An 18484-nucleotide genomic window follows, 5' to 3' on the forward strand; every position below is an offset into this window, starting at 1 on the left:
CTCTTCCCATCCTCCACATCTTTCAGTTAGGGCTGAGTATTTGTGTCGTTATAGCGTTTTATTTATATCATCTATAGGTTTTGTATACAGGTAGTCCTCAATTTACAACAGTTCACTGAGTGACCATTTGAAGTTACAACAGACTGAGGAAAGTGTCTTATGGCCATTTTTCACACTTATGACCATTGCGGCATCTCCTTGCTCATGATTTACATTCGGATGCTTGGCAACTGACTGTGTCAGACAGCCTTCCGACAAGCCAAGTCCACGAGGAAGCCAGATCTACCTAACAAGCGCAGTGATTCACTTAACAGATGTGAAAACGGCATGGAAGTAAGTGGTGAGGGAGGTTTGCAGGAAGGGCCACACTGGTGGAGCCGGCTCTGCCTTCCTCAGGTGCCCTCAAGGCCTTCAAGCCAGCCTGGAACGGCTCTGCTCTGCACAGAACATTTACAAGGTAATTCCACGGGGGGAGGGGAGGGAAACATCTCGACCTACTGCACATGCAAGCAAAATATCCATGAAGGGGGTCTACGGACATTCGCACAGATGCCAAAATTTTATTTTAAGCTCCTTGTCTTACACGTAATGGAGAAGAAGGGAGGGAAGGCCACCTCAGGATGAAAACCCCTCCCTCCCTTCCGTTTATCCCACCTTCAAAATAAAAACAGAATTGCACAATCTGGACACCACCCACAAGCTGCCACTTCAAGGATGCGACAAAAAATCCAAGTTTCCGTGATCTCCTTGGTCTGCTTCTCCTTCTGAGGAGCATCTATGAAGCGACCGTCTCCTTCTAAGGGCAGCATTTCCTTCTGGAACATTCCGGGAGAGTCCAAAAGGTTCAGCAGAGGGACGCTCACCACGTAGTGCAGAGCAGGGCTTTGCCTGCCCGTAGCTTTTTTTTTTTTTTTACACTGAAAAACAGAGGCGTGCAAATGAATTTGTGAAGGCAATATGAAACAGTCATCCAGGCAGGCGGTTGTCCTGTCCATCAGCTTCTGGCCAGACTCAGCCCCCTCCTCTGCTCCCTTCTCCTGCAGCAGAGCCTGGAGGGGCACCCCCTCGCCCTCCCCCCCAGGAGTTCTGAGTCCAAGCCATCCAAGGGTTTTCCAGGCAGGGACTGGGAAGGCCTTCTAGGAAGTAACGGCTTAGAAGACATTGTGCTGGAGTCAGAAGCTCCAGTGACAGCTGGGACCCCGATTCTCAGGGCCAACATCAGGGCTGCCACGAGAATAAACAGAATTACAGGACGTCTGCAGCCACTCATCCAGGTCATGGTTGTCTCAAAGGTGCTTTTTTCAAAAGGCAACCGGACTGTTGTTTTTTCCTGGAGGAGGAGGAGGAGGAGAAGAAGAGGAGGAGGAGGAGGAGGAGGTGGTTTTGCGTCTCATCCAAGAAGCTTCCTTGGTCCTGACATCTGGCATTCATGCTCTCATCCAAGATGAAGCTTCTCGGATGAGAAGCAAAACCTCTTCTTCCTCCTCCTCAGGGGAAAAACAGTCCAGTTGCCTTTTGAAAAAAAAAAAAACAACCCTTTGAAACAATAAAGAAAAACAAAGTCAGAAGGGACATTGGAGGTCTTTTACTCCAGCCCTCTGGTAGGTAGGAGACCTTATGGCTGTCCAATCTCTTCTTAAAAGCCTCCAAGGATGGAGCCCCCACAACTTCCTTTACACTGGCTGATTGTCCTCACTGTCACGAAGTTTCTCCTTAGTTCCAGGTTGCTTCTCTCAATTCGTTTCCATCCGTTGCTTCTTCTCCTGCCTTTGGGTGTTTCGGAGAATAGGTTGACTCCCCTCTACCTTGTGGCAGCCCCTCAAATACCAGACGACTGCTATCATGTCACCCCTGGTCCTTCTTTTTATTAACCTGGACATACCCAATTTATGAATCTGTCTAGTTTAACAAAAACAAATGAGGCAGGGTCTCCAAGAAGAAGCACCAAGATCACACCCCTCCCCCCAGCCAAGGAGGTCCTGGCTGGAGATGAGAAGACCCAACTCTTGACAAGACCAACTGAAGTTGGTCTTGAGAAACTGAGAAATTGTCCCCCTCAGAACAGGCTCGCAATTTGGGTGTCCTCCTAGACTCACAGCTAAGATTAGAGCAACATCTGTCAACTGTGGCTAGGGGCACAGGTTCGCCTGGTGCACCAATTGCGACCCTACTTGGATCGGGAGGCTCTCCTCACAGTCACTTATGCCCTTGTCACCTCACGGTTAGATTATTGCTACCCTTGAAAAGTGTTCGGAGACTACAGTTGGTCCAGAACGCAGCCGCGCGAGCTGTCGTGGGTGCACCTAGGTACACCCACATTACACCAATTCTCCGCGAGCTGCACTGGCTCCCTATTGGTCTCCGGGCACAATTCAAGGTGTTGATTATTACCTTTACAGCCCTACATGGCTCAGGGTCAGGTTATCTTCGAGACTGCCTTCTACCACATAGCTCCCAGCGACCGGTAAGATCCCACAGAGTTGGTCTCCTCCGGGAAACGTCAGCTAAACAATGTCGATTGGTGGGCCTGTGGGGGAGGGCCTTCTCTGTGGCTGCTCCGGCTCTCTGGAACCAGTTACCTCCTGAGATCCGGACCATCCCCACCCTATTGGCCTTCCGGAAAGCGGTAAAGACCTGGCTTTTCTGGCAGGCCTGGGGCCGTTGATCTCGCTGGTGCGATCTGGCGAGATCCGGCCATGAATGGTGTGAATGGGTTTTAATTAGTTTTAATGTTTAATGTTTTTATATATGGTTTTTAATTGCATTGTAAGCCGCCTTGAGTCTTTGGAGAAAGGCGACATAGAAGTTGAATTAATAAATAAATAATAAGTTCCATCAAAGAAGCTCAGCAGCCTCACCTGGTGAAGCCGTCACTTCTCCTCTTGATGAAGGGCTTCAATGAAGACTTCAAGCTTCTCCTGGATCTCCCGAACTTTTTCTGAAAAAAAAATCAAGTCCCTGCCTTTAGGCCCAGAGAAGGAAGTCGAGGAGGGCCACGGAGGGTCTCCGATCCTTCCTCTGTCCCATCCATTGTCAGAGGACTAACTGCAGGCAATGTGGTTCATCCAGATGTGCTCCCTGACTTGCTTCCTCCAACCTGGTTCTTTCTAGATCAGGGGTCCCCAAACCTAGCTACTTTAAGACTTGTGGACTTCAATTCCTAGAATTCCCCAGCCAGCATGGCTGGCTAGGGAATTTTGGGAGTTGAAGTTCACAAGTCAAGTTGGAGATTTCTGATCTAAATGAACTGGACAGAAAGCTGGGAAGAGCTTAAATTTGGGATCCCGAATTTCATTTACTAGAGTTTTAGTAAATGCTAAATAGCAATGGGGAAAAAAAGTTTGCACAATTGTATTCAATAGCATGTATTAGTTATTTTCCTTTCCTGAAACTCCCAGAAGTGCAATTCAAACGCGTGCAAATTGAGGGGGGCTTCAAGGAAGGGGGTGTGAACAAAATCTTGCCCCCCCAGCAGTGAAGCCGGGCCCTCCCTCAGCCATCTCTGAAAGGTGCCCCCCCACTGCTTCTCCAGCAGGCAGGATGTACCAAAGGCCTTGAACTGTGAACAAGTGAGACATGGGGGGGGGGGGGAGAGGGAGGAATGAGATATTGGGGAGGTTACCAGCTCCCCAGGAAAATAATGAGTCTGCTGGACCCAGCGTGGGAAGCCAGGCTCTGTTTCTCGCCCATCAAAAAACAGAAGGGCAATCCCCCAGATGGCACTGGCTGTGAGAGGAGACAGGGATGACTTGGGATCTCTCTGGCAGGGAGGGTGCCAGGGGCCAAGATTGGTGGCTTGGGCAAAAGAGCTGCGGAGACAAGCAGCAATCCTGCCCCGTCTCCCTGGCAGACCTTAGTTGGCCCCAAGACCGGAAGACTCAGGGCAGGTGCTGGAACTGGGAGGCAGCGAGGTGCCCAACTGGCAAGATGCACCCGCTGTCCCTGGCCTTATTTCCTCGGTCTGAATTCTGTGCCGACCCTGAGCCCTTTTCCTGCTTTGCCAGTCATTCGGGCCTGTCCATTACAATTGTTATTAAATTTGTTTGCTGCCCATCTTGTTAAAAGGCAACTCGCTCGCCTCTTGCTCCAGATGTCGAGGAAGGACGCCAGACAAGCCCCCTTGGGGAGGGCGAGAGATGAACACCCAGGGTCTCCCAACACCTGTTAAACAATCCCCCCTCCCCGTCCCAGCCACCAAGAAGCATGCTTCCGCAGCAGCAGGGCCGGGCCGGGGACGGTGAATGCCCTGCTCCTGCCATTGACTGGGTGTTTGCTCAAAAGATGAGCTGGCCCAGCCCCGCTTCTCCCCAGCCCTTCATCTGGTCATGAATATTCCCATAATCCTTTCTCCCAACATCCCGTCAGCTCTGCCCGACACAGAATGAAGGAAGCCTCTGCCATTCAGCGGCTTCAAGAAGCCCGTTCATCTCTGCAGCCGCTTTGTCCCCACATGAAACAACATCCGTGGGCCACTCGCCTCCTTTGCATTAATCCCCTGATCCGGGGCTCAGCAACAGGCTAATTGATCTGTAATTAGGGCCTGAATACACAGGGAGACAGAGGGAGACCCAGCCACGGGGGGCCGAGGGCGGCTCAGCTCAAGATGGGAAGGAGCCTTCAAACACAACCGCCCAGGATCAGCCGGTGCCACCACCAAGGCCTCGCAAAATGCAGCCGTGAGCATCTCTGCCCTAAGAACCAACCAATCAGAATAGAGCTGGAAGGGACCTTGGAGATCTTCTAGTCCAACCCCCTGGTCAAGCAAATTGAGACAAGTGGCTGTCCAGTCTTTTCTTAAAAATCTCCAGTTATGCAGCACCCAAAACTTCTGGAGGCAACTTCCCTTCCACTGGTTAATTGTCATCCCTGTTAGGAAGTTTCTCCTTAATTCCAGGTTGCTTCTGTCCTTGATTAGTTTCCATCCATTGTTTCTTGTCCTGCCTTCTGCTGCTTTGGAGAATAAGTTGACCCCCAACTCTTCTTTGGGGCAGCCCCTCAAATACTGGAAGACTGCTAGACTGGCCGTACCCAACTCCTGCAACTGTTGTTATGTTTTAGTCTCCAGGTCTTTGATCATCCTAGTTGCTCTTTTTTAAAATTGTATTTTTGATTTTGATTTTTTATAAACTTTTATTAAATAAACATTAAAACAATGGACACAGTGCGACCATCCTGATTTTGTCATTTCCATACATATTTTAACATGACTACAGATACAATTCCCACACATCATACATTGTTACTTCGGTATTATGAACATATCCCTTATCCTCATTTGAATGTTTGTCTAAGTATTGTCTAGTTTCAGTTCTATGAATCCTCAATATTTTCTGTTTCGACTCCTTTTCCTCATTTCCAACCATTGACACATTTTGTTCCAAATTTTGTAATATTCTGTCTCACCTTTATTTTTAAGTTCTAGTGTTAGTCTGACCATTTCTGCACATTATTTTATTATCTCTTCTTCAGACAGGGAATCCCTATTTTTCCAATTTTGCGCATACACCAATCTTGCTGCTGTTATGACACGCAGCATTAAATATATCACTTCTTTACTATATTTCTCTTTTAGAATTCATAATAGGAATAGTTCTGGTTTCAAATCTCTTCCAACCATGTCTTTATCTGAGGCCAAAATTCCTTGGCTTTCGTACATGACCACCACATCTGATAAAATGATCCTAGTGCTGAGTTACATCTCCAACACAGCAGTGATAGATTCCTGTTCATTTTTGCTAACCTTGTAGGCGGAAGGTGCCACCTATAAAACATTTTGTATAGGTTTTCTTTGTACGCGGTGGCTAACGTTAATTTCCTATTTCTCTCCCATAAGTCTTGCCATTTGTCCAGTTCAATATTGTAACCAAAGTTTTTGGCCCACACTACCAGTTTCCTTCACTTGCTCTTCCACCATTTCATATTCCAGTAGGTATAAGTTTTCTTTATCATCTTTTCATCCATTCCTAATAAAATTTTGTCCAGCGTCGTTAATTCTTTCATAATACCCCATTCTTTTCTACCTTTCATATAGCGTGACTGTATTTGTAGGTATGCCCACCACTCCAGTTCTATCCCTTCTTCTTGTAGTTGTTTTCTAGCTCTTACTTCCCCTCCAGCTGCTCTTCTCTGCACTTTTCCCAGGAGAAGTGGACAAGGGGCACAGCTGAAAATGCCCTCCAGGAAGACCGTGGCTCTCCTCTTACTGTGGCACCCAGGAAGCTCCCAGTTAAAGGCAGCCGGGGAGGGTACAGGGCCTAAGCTGCGAATTCACCAAAGACCACCGGCCAAGACCCTCCCTGGGTTGCCCTCCCCCTCTGGGACTCTGCCCTGGCTCTGCTGCAGAGTCACCGCCCCTCTTCCGCCAGAGGGAGGACCCCAATGTGTCCAAAAGCTGCTAGAATGGAGTGATCTGAGCCGGGGGTCAGGCTCCCCTGAATGGCTGGGGTGTTTGACACGAAGGTCCCACGCGTTTGAGTGGGTCCCCCTTGAACACAGCCCAGAGGAAAAGGCCAAACCAGCAGGGAAGCCACCCAGGTTGCCCTTGGTGAGGCAGAGCACCATCCATCACTGGCCGGGACAGATTGATGGGCAGCCCCCCCTCCCCTCCCTCCCAAGCTGAAAACCAGATGGGGAGTGAATGGGGCAGGCGGTGGGTCAAGGCAAGGTGGCCGGGGGAGGGGGAAGGAAGGCCGCCCTGTCGGAGGCATTTGTGCTGCCAGCAGAGAAAGGGGTCAAGATGGAAACGGGGCGGCTGGGCGGGTGGCTTGGGGGCCCTTTCTCGTTTGGGCTACAAAGGCCGGCCCTGTTCCCTGTCCCACTGTGGGGCGGGAGAAAGAGGGGTTTGTCCAGGCTCTGCCACTGCCTGGGATTCCCCGAGAAGCTGAGACGGGAGACAGGCGGGCGGACGAGGCTGGGGAATTCTTCCCCCATTAGCTCATCGTTGCAAGGAAGCCCTGAGACAAAACCAGCCAAAGAGGAGCCCTCTGAGTGGGATGGGGAAGAGTCACCCCCTGAATCAGGGCGAGGGGGGCACCCAGAGCCCCAGGGGAGGGTGAGACGGCTTGTGCTGGCTGGCATCCGTCACCGCCAGGCATTCAAAGGCCCCCTTGTCAGTGCCTGGGAGGGAAAGCACGTCCGGCCAATCTGAAGCAAAGGCTTCCTGGGGATTTCCCCTTACGGGAGACGGAAAATCACGGGGCGACCTCTGGAACACGGAGGTCGGGGTGGGCCTCCTCCCTACCTGCGGGATACGTACCCTCGCTCCCACCGTCTTTCAGGCACCTGGTTAAAATCCCAACGGAAGGGGGTCTCGGCCAGGACAGACTTCCACCAATGGGTGGACTCCAGGCTGTGCTTGGAGATGACCAAGAAACTCCTCTCGGTGACCACCTCAGTGACTGCCTTCAACAGAGGAGGGAGGGCACAAAGCTGCACCGCCAAAAGTCCCAGGGAGAGCACAGCGGGGACTATAAAACAGGGCTCTCCAAAGTCGGCAACTTTTAAGACTTCAACTCTCAGAATTCCCCGGCCAGCAAAGTTGCCAAATTTGGAGAGCCCGCCTATGACAGAAGAGAACGGACAGCCCGGCTGGGTGCAAAGTGGCTCCCGCAGAGGCAGCGGGTAGGGCACCGTCCTGGCGAAAGCTTCCTTAAAGCCAGCGGCTGAAGGAATCCCGAGGCCGGCGGCCAGAATGCAGCCGAAACTTGTCTCTGTTGCCGGAGTCCCCCAGCGAGATTGCAGGAGATCCCCAGAGCCCAGTCTGCGCCAGGGGGCAGAGCGAGCCCGGGGGGTCCCAAATACAGGTAGTCCTCACAATGGTTCGTTTAGTGACCATTCGAAGTTATAACGGCACTGAAAAAACTGACTTATGACCATTTTTTGCACTTATGACCAATGCAGCATCCCCACAGTCAGGTGATCAGAAGTCAGAGGCTTGACAACTGACTCATGACGGTCGTCTTGTTTCGGGGTCACCTGATCCCCTTTTGTGACCTTCTGAAAAGCAAAGTCAAAGGGGAAGCCAGGTTCCCTTAACAACCGTGTGACACACTTAACACCTGTGGCTAGGCAGGTCATAAAATGGGGCAAAACTCATTCAACACCTGTCTTGCCTAGCCACAGAGATTTTGGGGTCCATTGTGGTACACCCCTACTTGGTCAATGTGGAGGAGATGAGTGTGAACCCTACTGTCAATCATCAACCTCCCCTTTTCACTTCGTCTCTCCCGCCTGTTCAGCCCCGGGCAGAGATCAAGATCTCTGTGGGGTGACTTTTCCAAGGGGTTGGATCAACTGCTAACATCAGCTGCCTACAATTACTGTAAGTTCAAATCCCACCAGGCTCAAGGTTGACTCAGCCTTCCATCCTTTCTAAGGTGGGTAAAATGAGGACCCAGATTATGGGGGGCAATAAGATGACTTTGTATAAATATACAAAAGTATGAAGGCTGTTGCTTAACGCATTGTAAGCCGCCCTGAGTCTCCGGAGAAGGGCGGCATATAAATCAAACCAAACCAAACCAAACCTAACCAAAAACAAAACAAAACAAAAAACTACGAAATGGGGCTTCCTATGGACTTCTCAAGGCCCCCCCCTGCTTTAAGGAGGGTCCTTGAGGAGCTCTGGCCCCCGAAAGAGGCTAAGGCCGGCCTTGCTCAGGAGACAGGGCCAGGGAGGGAAGGACCCCACCCCTTCCTCAGGGGTCCAGCCGCTTGCCTTCCTCTTTAAGCACCCAGCAGTCGAATGCCTGGAGCTCAGTTGCCAGAAGCCGCACTTGATCCTGAAGGGAGAAAGCCCCCACTCCCCCAGGGCCCCCCCGAGAAGGAACCGGTTGGGGCCTGGCTCAGGGCCAGCCAAGGAACCCAGCACTCAGCTGGAAGGGGAGGGGGCTTCCCAGGGGTCTCTTGATTTAGCCACCCCGACTGGCAGCCCAGCAACTCCCCTGAATGCCCCCCCCCTTTTCCCTGGGACTGGCAAAGCTTCTGGGAGGAAGGGTCTGGGTCAGAGAGAGAAGGGGTCTCCCACTGCCAAAGCGGAGGGAGGCTAAGGGGGAGGAGCACAGAAAATGCCCCCCGAGTCCCTACCCACTGCCTGGGCAATGCCAGTGGGGAGCACCACTTTCTCTCCCCACCAGCCGGCTGGAGTGCTGCTCACCTGCCCCAGCTGCCCCCTCCACAGCTCCAGCCCCCCCCGCCCCCCAACTGGCTCCCAAAGGCTTCCAGGCAATGGGGCTGAGAGGCTCCAGCTGCAACCAGCCCCTTTCCCCTCCCCCTCCAGGGCTGTCCTAATCCCTGCGGTTAGAGATCAGTTTCAACAAGTAGGAAGCTGCGAGGGAGGGCGGGAATTCCACCGCCCTCGCCCTTCCCTGGAAGGGAGGTGTGTGTGTGTGTGTGTGTGTGTGTGTGTGTGTGTGTGTGTGTGTGTGAAAGAAAGCGAGGGAGCGAGAGAGAGTAGCAGTAACTGAAACCTCGCTGCCTGCCAGGGTCATTTCCAAGGGGGACCTGACCCCAAGGGAGGAGCAGCCCTGCAGGCCCAGAGAGAAAGAGGCAGGTGACATTTTGGAGACAAACGATAGCTATATCATTTTATAGCTATTTCTAAAGAGCAGCCGAGGGGGCTGATCAGGCGGAGCCTCCCCCCTTTGCCAGCACCCAGAGCCCCAAACGGGGCCTTTGGCTCTGTTTCTGGGGACGGCATCCGTATCACTCTGTACTTCGGAGCTGCCCCCTGATGTGCCATGCAAAGCCCTTGAGCCCCCCCCCCCACTCCCCGTTCCCTCCCAGGGACCAGGACCAGCTCTGGAGGGGGGGGGGGAGGGGGAATCAGAGTGACGGCAGGTAGGAAAGACCACCCACCCACGCGGTCTCTGTGGCCGCTTTGAATGGACTGCTGTTTTGCCCTGACCCCTCTCCTGGCCACTGCTGCCCGGTGGGGCTAAACTGTCTCTTGGCAGGATGTAAAAGAGCGGCTGGCCTCCCCCTTCCGCAGCTCCGGGGCTCCAGCCTGGGTGGCTGGAGGCGCCTGCTGCTTTTCAGAGCTTGCCCCGCCATGAAAAGTGGCACGTGGCTTCTGCTCAACAAGAGTGCCGGAGCCACTGAAACCCAGAGAGAATATTTATTCCTAGAGGCTTCAACTCATAGTTCAGATTTTCAAGCACAGAGAGGATTCAATCTGTCGGAGGGGCTTTTCTCTACTGCTTTGCCCTCGTGAAAGAGAGGAAACGAACGCCCAAAGGAGGGGCCCTGGCAGGCTCCGGGGGAGAGGGATGGGGGGAGACCAGCACAAAGGCCTGCCTTCTTGGGGGGGCAGCAGCAACCCCCTTTCAGGGCAGCCTCTGCAGAGCCGAGGGGCCTCCCCTGCGTGCGGTGAATGATGGCCGGGCCTCCAGGCAAGATCCCTGGGCCTCAGGCAGGCCCCGACAGGAGAGGGCCTCTGTGGGCCAGGAAATGCTCCTCCTGCAGGAATTCAGCTGGAGGATACCCAGCACAAAGACCCACGGAGGAAGCCCCCCAGCCCTTTGCCTGGCAGGGCAGGAAGCTGGCTGCCCCCTCCCCGGAAGGTATCTGCCTTTCTTTTGGGGGAGGGGCAAACACAGCAGCCCCTCTGACAGCTGGGCCCAGGAGACCCACCCCCAGCCCATGGACTTTTCACCCCCTTTCTCCTCCCTGCAGGAGGGAACCAGGGGAAGGGCCCTTCCTGCTTGCCAAAAACCGGTTTGAAGGTGCGCTGTGTAGGCAGCACCCCGTGTCCTGGGTAGGCTATGTACAAGGAGAGGAAGCAGCCACGGAGCAAATCAAGGACACTCCCACCCACCCACCCACCTGACAGGGCAAGCCACTCCTCAGGAACAGAGAGCAAAGCCCCCTCCCTTCCCTGGTCAGGTAAGGAAACGTCCACAAGAAAACCACCAAGCTCAGAGAGCACCGCAACTGTCCTCTCCTTCCTCCTCCTAGCAAACCCCACTCCCTTCTAGCTCTGATGATGTTCCCTAGTTGGGTCATGAAACGTCCGCAAGAAAACAGCCGGGCTGAGTGAGCCCCAGGACCCCACAGCAATTCTCTCCTACTGGATGAGCCACAGAATCAGGAAGGCTCCCAGAAGGAGGCAGCCACACCGCAACGCCTTTAGTGGACGGTGGCTCAGACAAAGCGGGGACCCACGGGAGGTTCAGACCCAAAGTCCGAGAGGATCCTGGGGTTTTTAACCGGGCAAAGGCCAACTCCCGCAGGAAGGGCCCCGTGGCTTGAGCCGGGGATACTCACTGAGGTCCTCGGCCAGCTGCACTCGCTTCCCCGTCAGAAGCGTCATCTTCTTGCCACAGTCCTCTGCAAAGTCCTCCAGCACTTCCTTGACGTTCTTCTCCAGACGCCTCACTGCAGGAAGGGGCTCGGGTTTAGCCAAGCTGTTTCTGTGGGACGTCCCACAGGTGCTTTTCTCAAAAGGGAAGCGGGCTTTGTCTCTGGAGCTTCTCAGCCCTCCAGGTCCTGGTGGTCCCAAAAGTGCCTTTTTCAGGAGGCAACTGGACTTCCTTGATTTTCCCTTGAAGACGTCTGGCTTCTCATCCAAGAAGCTTCTTCAGCTCTGACATTCCGTTCTCGGATGAGAAGCCAAACGTCTTCAAGGGAAAAAAACAAAAACAAAGCCCAGCTGCCTTTTGAAAAAAAGCTCCCTTGGGACAATGGACGTTTCTGCAGGAGGGCAACGGGGCTCAGAAGGGAGGAAGCCAGAGGGCACCTCCCGAGGGAGGGAGCCAGGATTCAAGGACCTCTCGAACCAGGAGTTGTTCTACAGCAGAGGTCTCCAACCCTGGCAACCCCTGTTCTAGAGAAGATGGCCTTCAGCCTTCAGGGCTCAGCACCCTGGCAGCAACGGAGCAACCGATGCCAAGCAACCTCTGGGAAGGGTAAAGTTCCCAGCTCCTGGAGGGGCATCCGAGATCAAGCAAACCTGAAGTGGTGGCCGCTGGGACCCTTGTGTTGTGGTCCACCAGCAGCCTGCAGAGCTGGCAGCGGAGTCGGACAGCGATGAGGCTGAGGAAGAACATGGGCCAGTCCTGGAGGCTGGGGAAGGCCCGGATGAGGGCTCTGCGTCAGAGGCAGAGATGGGGCCAGGGCCATCGGGGAGTGAGGTGCAGACTCTGGAGATGCCAGAGGCTGAGAGGAGTGAGGCAGAGGAACAGGAGGAGCCTGTTCCTAGTGCACGCATGAGAAGAGCTGCCAGAAGGCAAGAGCAGCTCAAGCAAAGAGGACAACTTGGGAGTAGGGCCAAGAGATGATTGGCCCTCCCATAAGGCTTAAAACAGACCAGCAACGGCGTTTGGGCTTTGCCAGAAAACAGCATTGGTAGCTTCGTCCTCTTCTTTGTCTACGTCTTGTATTTATTTTTGTATCTGTGACTTCTGAACCTTTGCCAAGAAAGGCCTTTGGCAGTTTGCCTAATTGGACCAAGGTTTGCGACAGGACTGAGGAATTTGTGTTGGGAGGAATTTGCTTTCATTTAGTTGAACGATGCTGGGAATGAAGTAATTCTCAGCTGTTTGAATAAAGTTTGTTTGTTTTTCACTGACTGATTTTCCTACTCCTTACTTGGGCCTGGGTCACAACACCTTGCATCTCTCCCACCCGTGGCGCAGATGGCATCTGTCCCCACCCCCAGAGGTCCAGAGAGAAGAAGGGACGGGCTCCTACCTTCGGTGTTGGCCAGCTGCTGCCTCAGGGTGTTGGCGGTGATGGCCAGCATGCGCTGGATGCGCCAGAAGAGAACCACGTCGTTGCACTCCAGCTGGAGGACCAGAAGGAGAACCATAGCGGTGAGAATCTGCTCATTGCGTTTGGAGGTGGGGGGGGCATCTGCAAATCCAGCCCAGCCCAGCCCAGCAGGTGAGTGTGTGGGGCACGAGTCCAGGAGATCAGTAAACGCAACTGTCAGAGGAACGGTTGTGTTGCACGGATTCCACCACCGAATTACAACTACTCTAAAATGCTACAAAACTATTAAAATTACCCTGCCACCTGCTGAATATAAAGCCGTCTTCCAGCTCTTCCAGAAAAAAGGAAGCGGCTTGTGAACTTCTCCTTCCATGGGGGTTATTTCATTTATCAATTTATATATAAATTACAACAGGGCCCCCAACAACATTAAAAAAACAGCCACAAATTTGAATGAAAACAGCAAAAGAAAGCAACAAAATGCCCCTAATGTACAGAGCCCAGCATCCTTCTAGCCACCACAGATGGGCCTTATGGCCTTTTCACCCATTACGGAAGGACATCGCTGACCCCTGAACCTTCTTCTGCTCACTGCAACTGGAAGGCGAAGAAGGCTGCAGGGGCCCTTGGTGCTCCCTGAGCTGGGCGGTTTCCCTGGAGGCGTTTCATGACCCAAACTAGTCACTAGTCCCACCAGCACGGATGACATTCCCCAGTTGGGTCCTGGAACGTCTGCAAGGAAACTGCCCAGCTCAGGGAGCACCAAGGGCCCCTCAGTCCAACCCTCCTTCGTTGGTGCTCCCCAGAGTCCCAGGGCAGTTGGGTGTCCTCTACATTGAACAGAAGCGTGAAATAAAGCTGGCTTTCTAATGGCCGGGAGGATTTAACGGCAGGACTGCTGGGCTGAGCGGCAGAAAAGGACGCGTGACCCAGGGAGCCTAGAGGTTTGCAACAGACAAGAACAGCTGGAACCAGATGTTCACTGCAAGGCTGCCACCTAGTGGAACACCACAACAATGACATCCGCTTGGAGCACATCCTGGCTGCGCATGAGGAGAGCCCTCCCCCCCCCGGGCTTCCTAAGTCAAACACCACCGTAGCTTCCCCCGCTTACCTCCGAGTCCACAAAGTGCCTCTGGTAGTAGTAGAAGCCCCTCCGGCAGAGGTTGCAGTGGCCCAGGGCTGTTTTCAGGAAGTGCTGCCTGTAGACCTGGTGCCAGGTGTCCTTGATCTGGGAGCAGAGGGACAGTTGGATCAGTCAAATGTGGAAGTTGGATCGGTCCTGGGCTGTGGAAGACCCTCCCCGAAGGCCCTGGCCCTGAGCAAAAGGCAATCCGCAAACTGCCCTCCTGTGCGTGCGTGCGTGCGTGTAGAACTGGTTAATATTCTTCTTGGACGCCCTTGTGGAATACCCTGCCTCTGCCCAGAGGAAAACAAGAGGAGCATCTACTGCCATTTGCCTTCTGTCAAAGGCAGCTTTTCCTCTAATCTGGCCTCCAGACCCCTGGGATGGAAGTCTTTGTCCTCGGAGCCCCTGGGCGGGAGCAGAGGGTCCTTGGGGGCTGGGAAGGTCCTGGGGGTGGCTGATGGCCCTGAGCTTGAGGGAGAAATTCTGACACTGAGCAGAAAGGGAGAGAGAGGAAGATGAGGGGGTGGGTGGGGGTGGGGGTCAAAAGAGGAATCCAGGGGCCCTCTTCCTCAGGTGATGGGACCCTCCCGGGGTGCTGGGTTTTAGGGCCCGTTTTACTCAGCTAGCAGGACCCAATGGCCATCATGGGAATTGCTAACCCCAGAGAGGGGAAGCCAGCCTGGGTCATAACAAAATCACAGAGTCGGAAGGGACCTTGGAGATCTTCTAGTCCAACCCCCTGCTCAAGCAGGAGACCCTCTACCATGCCAGACGAAGGGCTGTCCAGTCTCTTCTGCACCCACCACTTCTGGAGGGAAGCTGTTCCACCAACTCTGACTGTTCCTGGTCACGGCTGCTTCTGTTTCCCCTGCCCAGCCCTCTCTGACTCGGGGGCCTCCTGCTCATCTCCGTTTCTTAGACGAGGGAGCCAGCCTTGTCCACGGAGCCTTTCTGTGGCCAGCGTGGCTATGCATTGAGGCACACAGAACACTATTACCTTCCCACCAAAGTGGTACCTATTTATCTGCTCAAACGTTCCTGCTTCTGAACTGCTAGGTGGGCAGGAGCTGGGTGGTGGTGATGAGAAACGGGAGCTCACCCCATCACGTGGGTCTTGAACCCGGGCTGTCGGCTTCCAGCCGAGGTGACAAGCTCATCGTCTTTAACCACTGAGCCATCACGCCCTCAACAGATCCCACTTGGCCATCAGCCAGGACGGAAGACCCTCCAGGACAGGGGTCTCCAACCTAGGCAACTTTAAGCCTGGTGGACTTCAACTCCCAGCTTTGCTGGCCGGGGAATTCTGGGAGTGGAAGTCCGCCAGGGGACCAGACTTGACAGGGAGCGCATCTCTTCCTGAAAGCCCACCTTTCCCGCCTCCCTCTCAGGGTTCTCCAAAAAAAGGTCGCAAAACGAGACGCCTTACCAAGCAGGGGTCCACCGCCACCCCCCGGGCCTCGAGATTCTTCCGGACGGTGGTGACCTCGTCATTGGCCAGGTAAGCCGGGTGCTCCTCGTTGCATTTCATCATCTTCTCCAGCTCGTTTTTGGTTTCATTGCGGATGGACTGGCATGCAAGAGACGGAAGAGCGTTTCCTAAATGGCCCGAAACATTTCGGCTGCTCCAGATGGGACCCCTAGCTTTTCCCCTGGGCTTCTGACCCCGGCGCAGGTCAGGGGCCTTCAGGTCTCCAGGAAGCCTCCTAACCCTGGAGCAGCGGCCTCTCCGTGCTGAAGGAGGAACCTTAAGTGCCGCACAGAGGGAGGCAGGCTGAGGCTGAGGGCCCCAGAGACACCCATGCCCCACCTACAGTGGGATACACTCTAAGGAATGTGGAGGAGACACGGCTGGGGAAGCATGTTCCCGAAGGGCCCAGGAGCCAGAGGGAAGGCCACCCTCCGAGATGCGTGACTCTCACAGTCGGTCTCCCTTACGGGTCTGCAGCTGGCCACGGTTGGGGAGGAAGCCCCACAAGGAGAAAGCCGAGCGCCCCTTTACCTGCTCTTTGGTGCGCTTCACCCAATAGAGCCACCTTTTCCTCCAGTCGGGGCCCACCATGTCTTCAATGACAGATTCCGCTAGACAGAAGCGAGACAGAAGGGCTCTCCTCAATCCCAGAGCCTGGAAGCAGGATAGAAGGGGCGCACAGCTACATCCCAGAGGGGGCTGCCAAGGGACCACCCCCCTCCTGAGCCTCTCACCCAGGCCTTCAGAGCAGCAGCCATGAGGTGGCCCAAGAGAGGCTGAAAGCCCCAGGAAGGGAGAAAGGAAGGGAGGGAATGAGAAGGAAGGGAGGAAGGGAATGAGAAGGAAGGGAGGGAAGAAAGGGAATGAGAAGAAGGAAGGAAGGAAGGAAGGGGAGAAGGAGGGAGGGAATGAAGAGAGGAGGGAGGGAGAGAGGAAGGAAGGGGCACTCACTGTCCTTCAGGCGACTCTGCAGGGTTTCCTCCATGAACTGAATGGCGGCGTCCCACTGCTGCTTGTCGGAGATGGACCTGTCCTCCAGGGCATTGTGCTGGATCACCCTCTGCCAAGGCAGAGCATGGGCATCAGGAGGGCCCCTCTCCCTTCCCGCCCCCCCCCCCCATCCAAAGGGAGTGGAGGGAGCCCTACCAGGCTGTCCTCCGCCCGCTCGTTCCACTTGTGCCGCTTGATGCTTTCCTCCTTCACGGCCTGCTTCAGCTTGTCGAAGATGTCGTCGTGCTCCTTGCCCTTCTGCTCGGTCATGAAGCGAGAAAACTCCTCCTGCAGGGTCTCCCAGGCCACCTGCCAAGGTGCAGGGGAGGAGGGGCACAATAACCAACGGGAGGCAAGACACCCCTCCCCTGCTGTGTGCCCTTGCACCCTGCTGGCCAGCCCCCCTCCCCCTCAGGTCTGGAGTCCCCATCTTCTCCAGGCGTGGACCACAAGGGCCCCTCCAAGCTGAAGCCTCTGGACGGGAGCTTGAGAGGGGAGCGGGAGCTCTTCCCCCCCTTGCCCCGGCCTCCTGTTAAGTGGAAATTGCAGGAGGAGGGCAGGAGCCCTCCTGGTCCAGGATCACTGGTTCTCTACAGCAGAGGTCTTAAGACTTGCCGACTTCAGCTCCCAGGATTCCTCAGCCAGCCTTCGGGCCTGAAACCTCAGATCTGGCTTTTTCCTTCCTTGTAAAACCATACCTTTCACTCCAAAGGCAGCCAAAGGCTCTCCTTTCCCAAAATGATCGAACGGGCACTGAAGGGCAACCTGTTCTGCTACTTGGAGCCCAAGGTGGAGGAGGAGGAGGGAGTTCCCTGGGTGTCACCGTCGGCTGCAACTCACCTCCACTGCCTTGTTGGGCAGCTGCTTGTCAGTCCACTGCTTCAGCCTGATGTCCACGGTGGTGTTGAAGGTGCCGGCATTCAGAGACTGGGCTGCTGGAAGGTAGATGTTCTCAATCACATGGGTCGAAACTCTCTCCCATAAAGTCTTCTGAAGAATTTCCTCCCTGGGAGGGAAACGCAGGAAGGGATGAAACCAGCGCCAGGAAAAGAGGAGAGAAAATGTCCATAGGCTGCCTAGATTATCATCATCATCAGCAGAGTCTGATAGTACAGGTGGCCCTCGACTTACGGCCATAATGGAGCCCAAAATTTTCATTGCTAAGCAAAAGGATTGTTAAGTGAGTTTTGCTCCATTTTACGACCTTTCTTGCCAGTCATTAAGTGAATCACTGCAGTTGTTAAGTTAGTCACTTGGTTGTTAAGTGAATCTGGCTTCCCCATTCACTTTGCTGGTCAGAAGGTCGCAAAAGGGGATCGCGTGACTCCGGGACACTGCAACCGTCATAAATACGAGTCAGTTGCCAAGCATCTGAATTTTGATCACGTGACCACACGGATGCAGCAACGGTTGTTAAGTGTGAGAAATGGTCAGAAGTCACTTTTTTCAGTACCGTTGTAATTTTGAACTGTTGTAAGATGATTTCTTCCTGTGTATCTTCTGCTTACAAAAGAACCTCTACGGCAGCTCAAAAAACAGATTAATACCTACTCCAGAGCGCCTGATGACGTGAAGAGATCTGATAAGGCCATCTTACTTCCTTTATGATTCTTGCCATAGATTTATCAATGTCCAACTGGGGTGGTGGATAATGTTTTTGTCTTTTGTTCTTTTTAATTCACTTTTCAAAATGTTCCTGTCTAGCTTTGTTTGTTCTGTTAATTTTTCCTTTCTGATTTTGTATTTTAATTTTTGAATAAAATAAAAAATTGATTTAAAAAACAGAAAACGTGATGTTAAAAGCTCTGGAAGGCAACCTTACTTCATTTTCTAAGAATCTCTTTGTCATTTGGGACAACTATCATCTGAAACTGAGAACCAGTAAATTAAATTCCAACTGGTAAACCAAACTCCTTATGCTCTGCTATAAACACACGTTTCCATTTAAATGGCCACATTAATGAAAAAAATGAGTATCACTGCAATGTAAGCATAATTATCACATGGACTCCAGAAGCCTTGAATCCTTTTGGGGGAACGGGCAGGAATGTATCCATGACTCCAACCCAACCCAAAAGCTGTTGTGACTTCATGCGCCTTCCATGAAAAACCGATTCAAGAAACAGTGATGTGTGGGTGTGGGTGGGTGTTTCCACATGTTGTGAGAATCCAACCTTTCTCTCGACTGC

The 18484-nt window shown here is 53.5% G+C and overlaps 1 protein-coding gene across 4 annotated transcripts in view; it reads right to left on the reverse strand.

Moving 5' to 3' along the window:
• Nucleotides 1–544: 544 nt before the first annotated feature.
• The window catches only part of OPA1 (OPA1 mitochondrial dynamin like GTPase), a 59353-nt gene continuing 41413 nt past the window's right edge, over nt 545–18484 (reverse strand). For all 4 annotated transcript variants that reach the window (XM_034424556.3, XM_060694432.2, XM_060694431.2 and 1 more), the window contains 10 exons: nt 17136–17301; nt 16452–16604; nt 16257–16365; nt 15837–15916; nt 15264–15404; nt 13823–13939; nt 12688–12781; nt 11263–11373; nt 2859–2938; nt 545–917 (listed from right to left, as the gene is read on the reverse strand). In XM_034424556.3, coding sequence (XP_034280447.2) covers nt 2871–2938; nt 11263–11373; nt 12688–12781; nt 13823–13939; nt 15264–15404; nt 15837–15916; nt 16257–16365; nt 16452–16604; nt 17136–17301 — 1039 coding nt within the window. In that variant the 3' untranslated portion in view covers nt 545–917; nt 2859–2870. The remainder of the gene's footprint in view (nt 918–2858; nt 2939–11262; nt 11374–12687; nt 12782–13822; nt 13940–15263; nt 15405–15836; nt 15917–16256; nt 16366–16451; nt 16605–17135; nt 17302–18484) is intronic.

Source organism: Pantherophis guttatus, chromosome 6 (assembly GCF_059756535.1).
Source record: "Pantherophis guttatus breed Tessera chromosome 6, ASM5975653v1, whole genome shotgun sequence".
Classification (NCBI taxonomy): Eukaryota; Metazoa; Chordata; class Lepidosauria; order Squamata; family Colubridae; genus Pantherophis; species Pantherophis guttatus.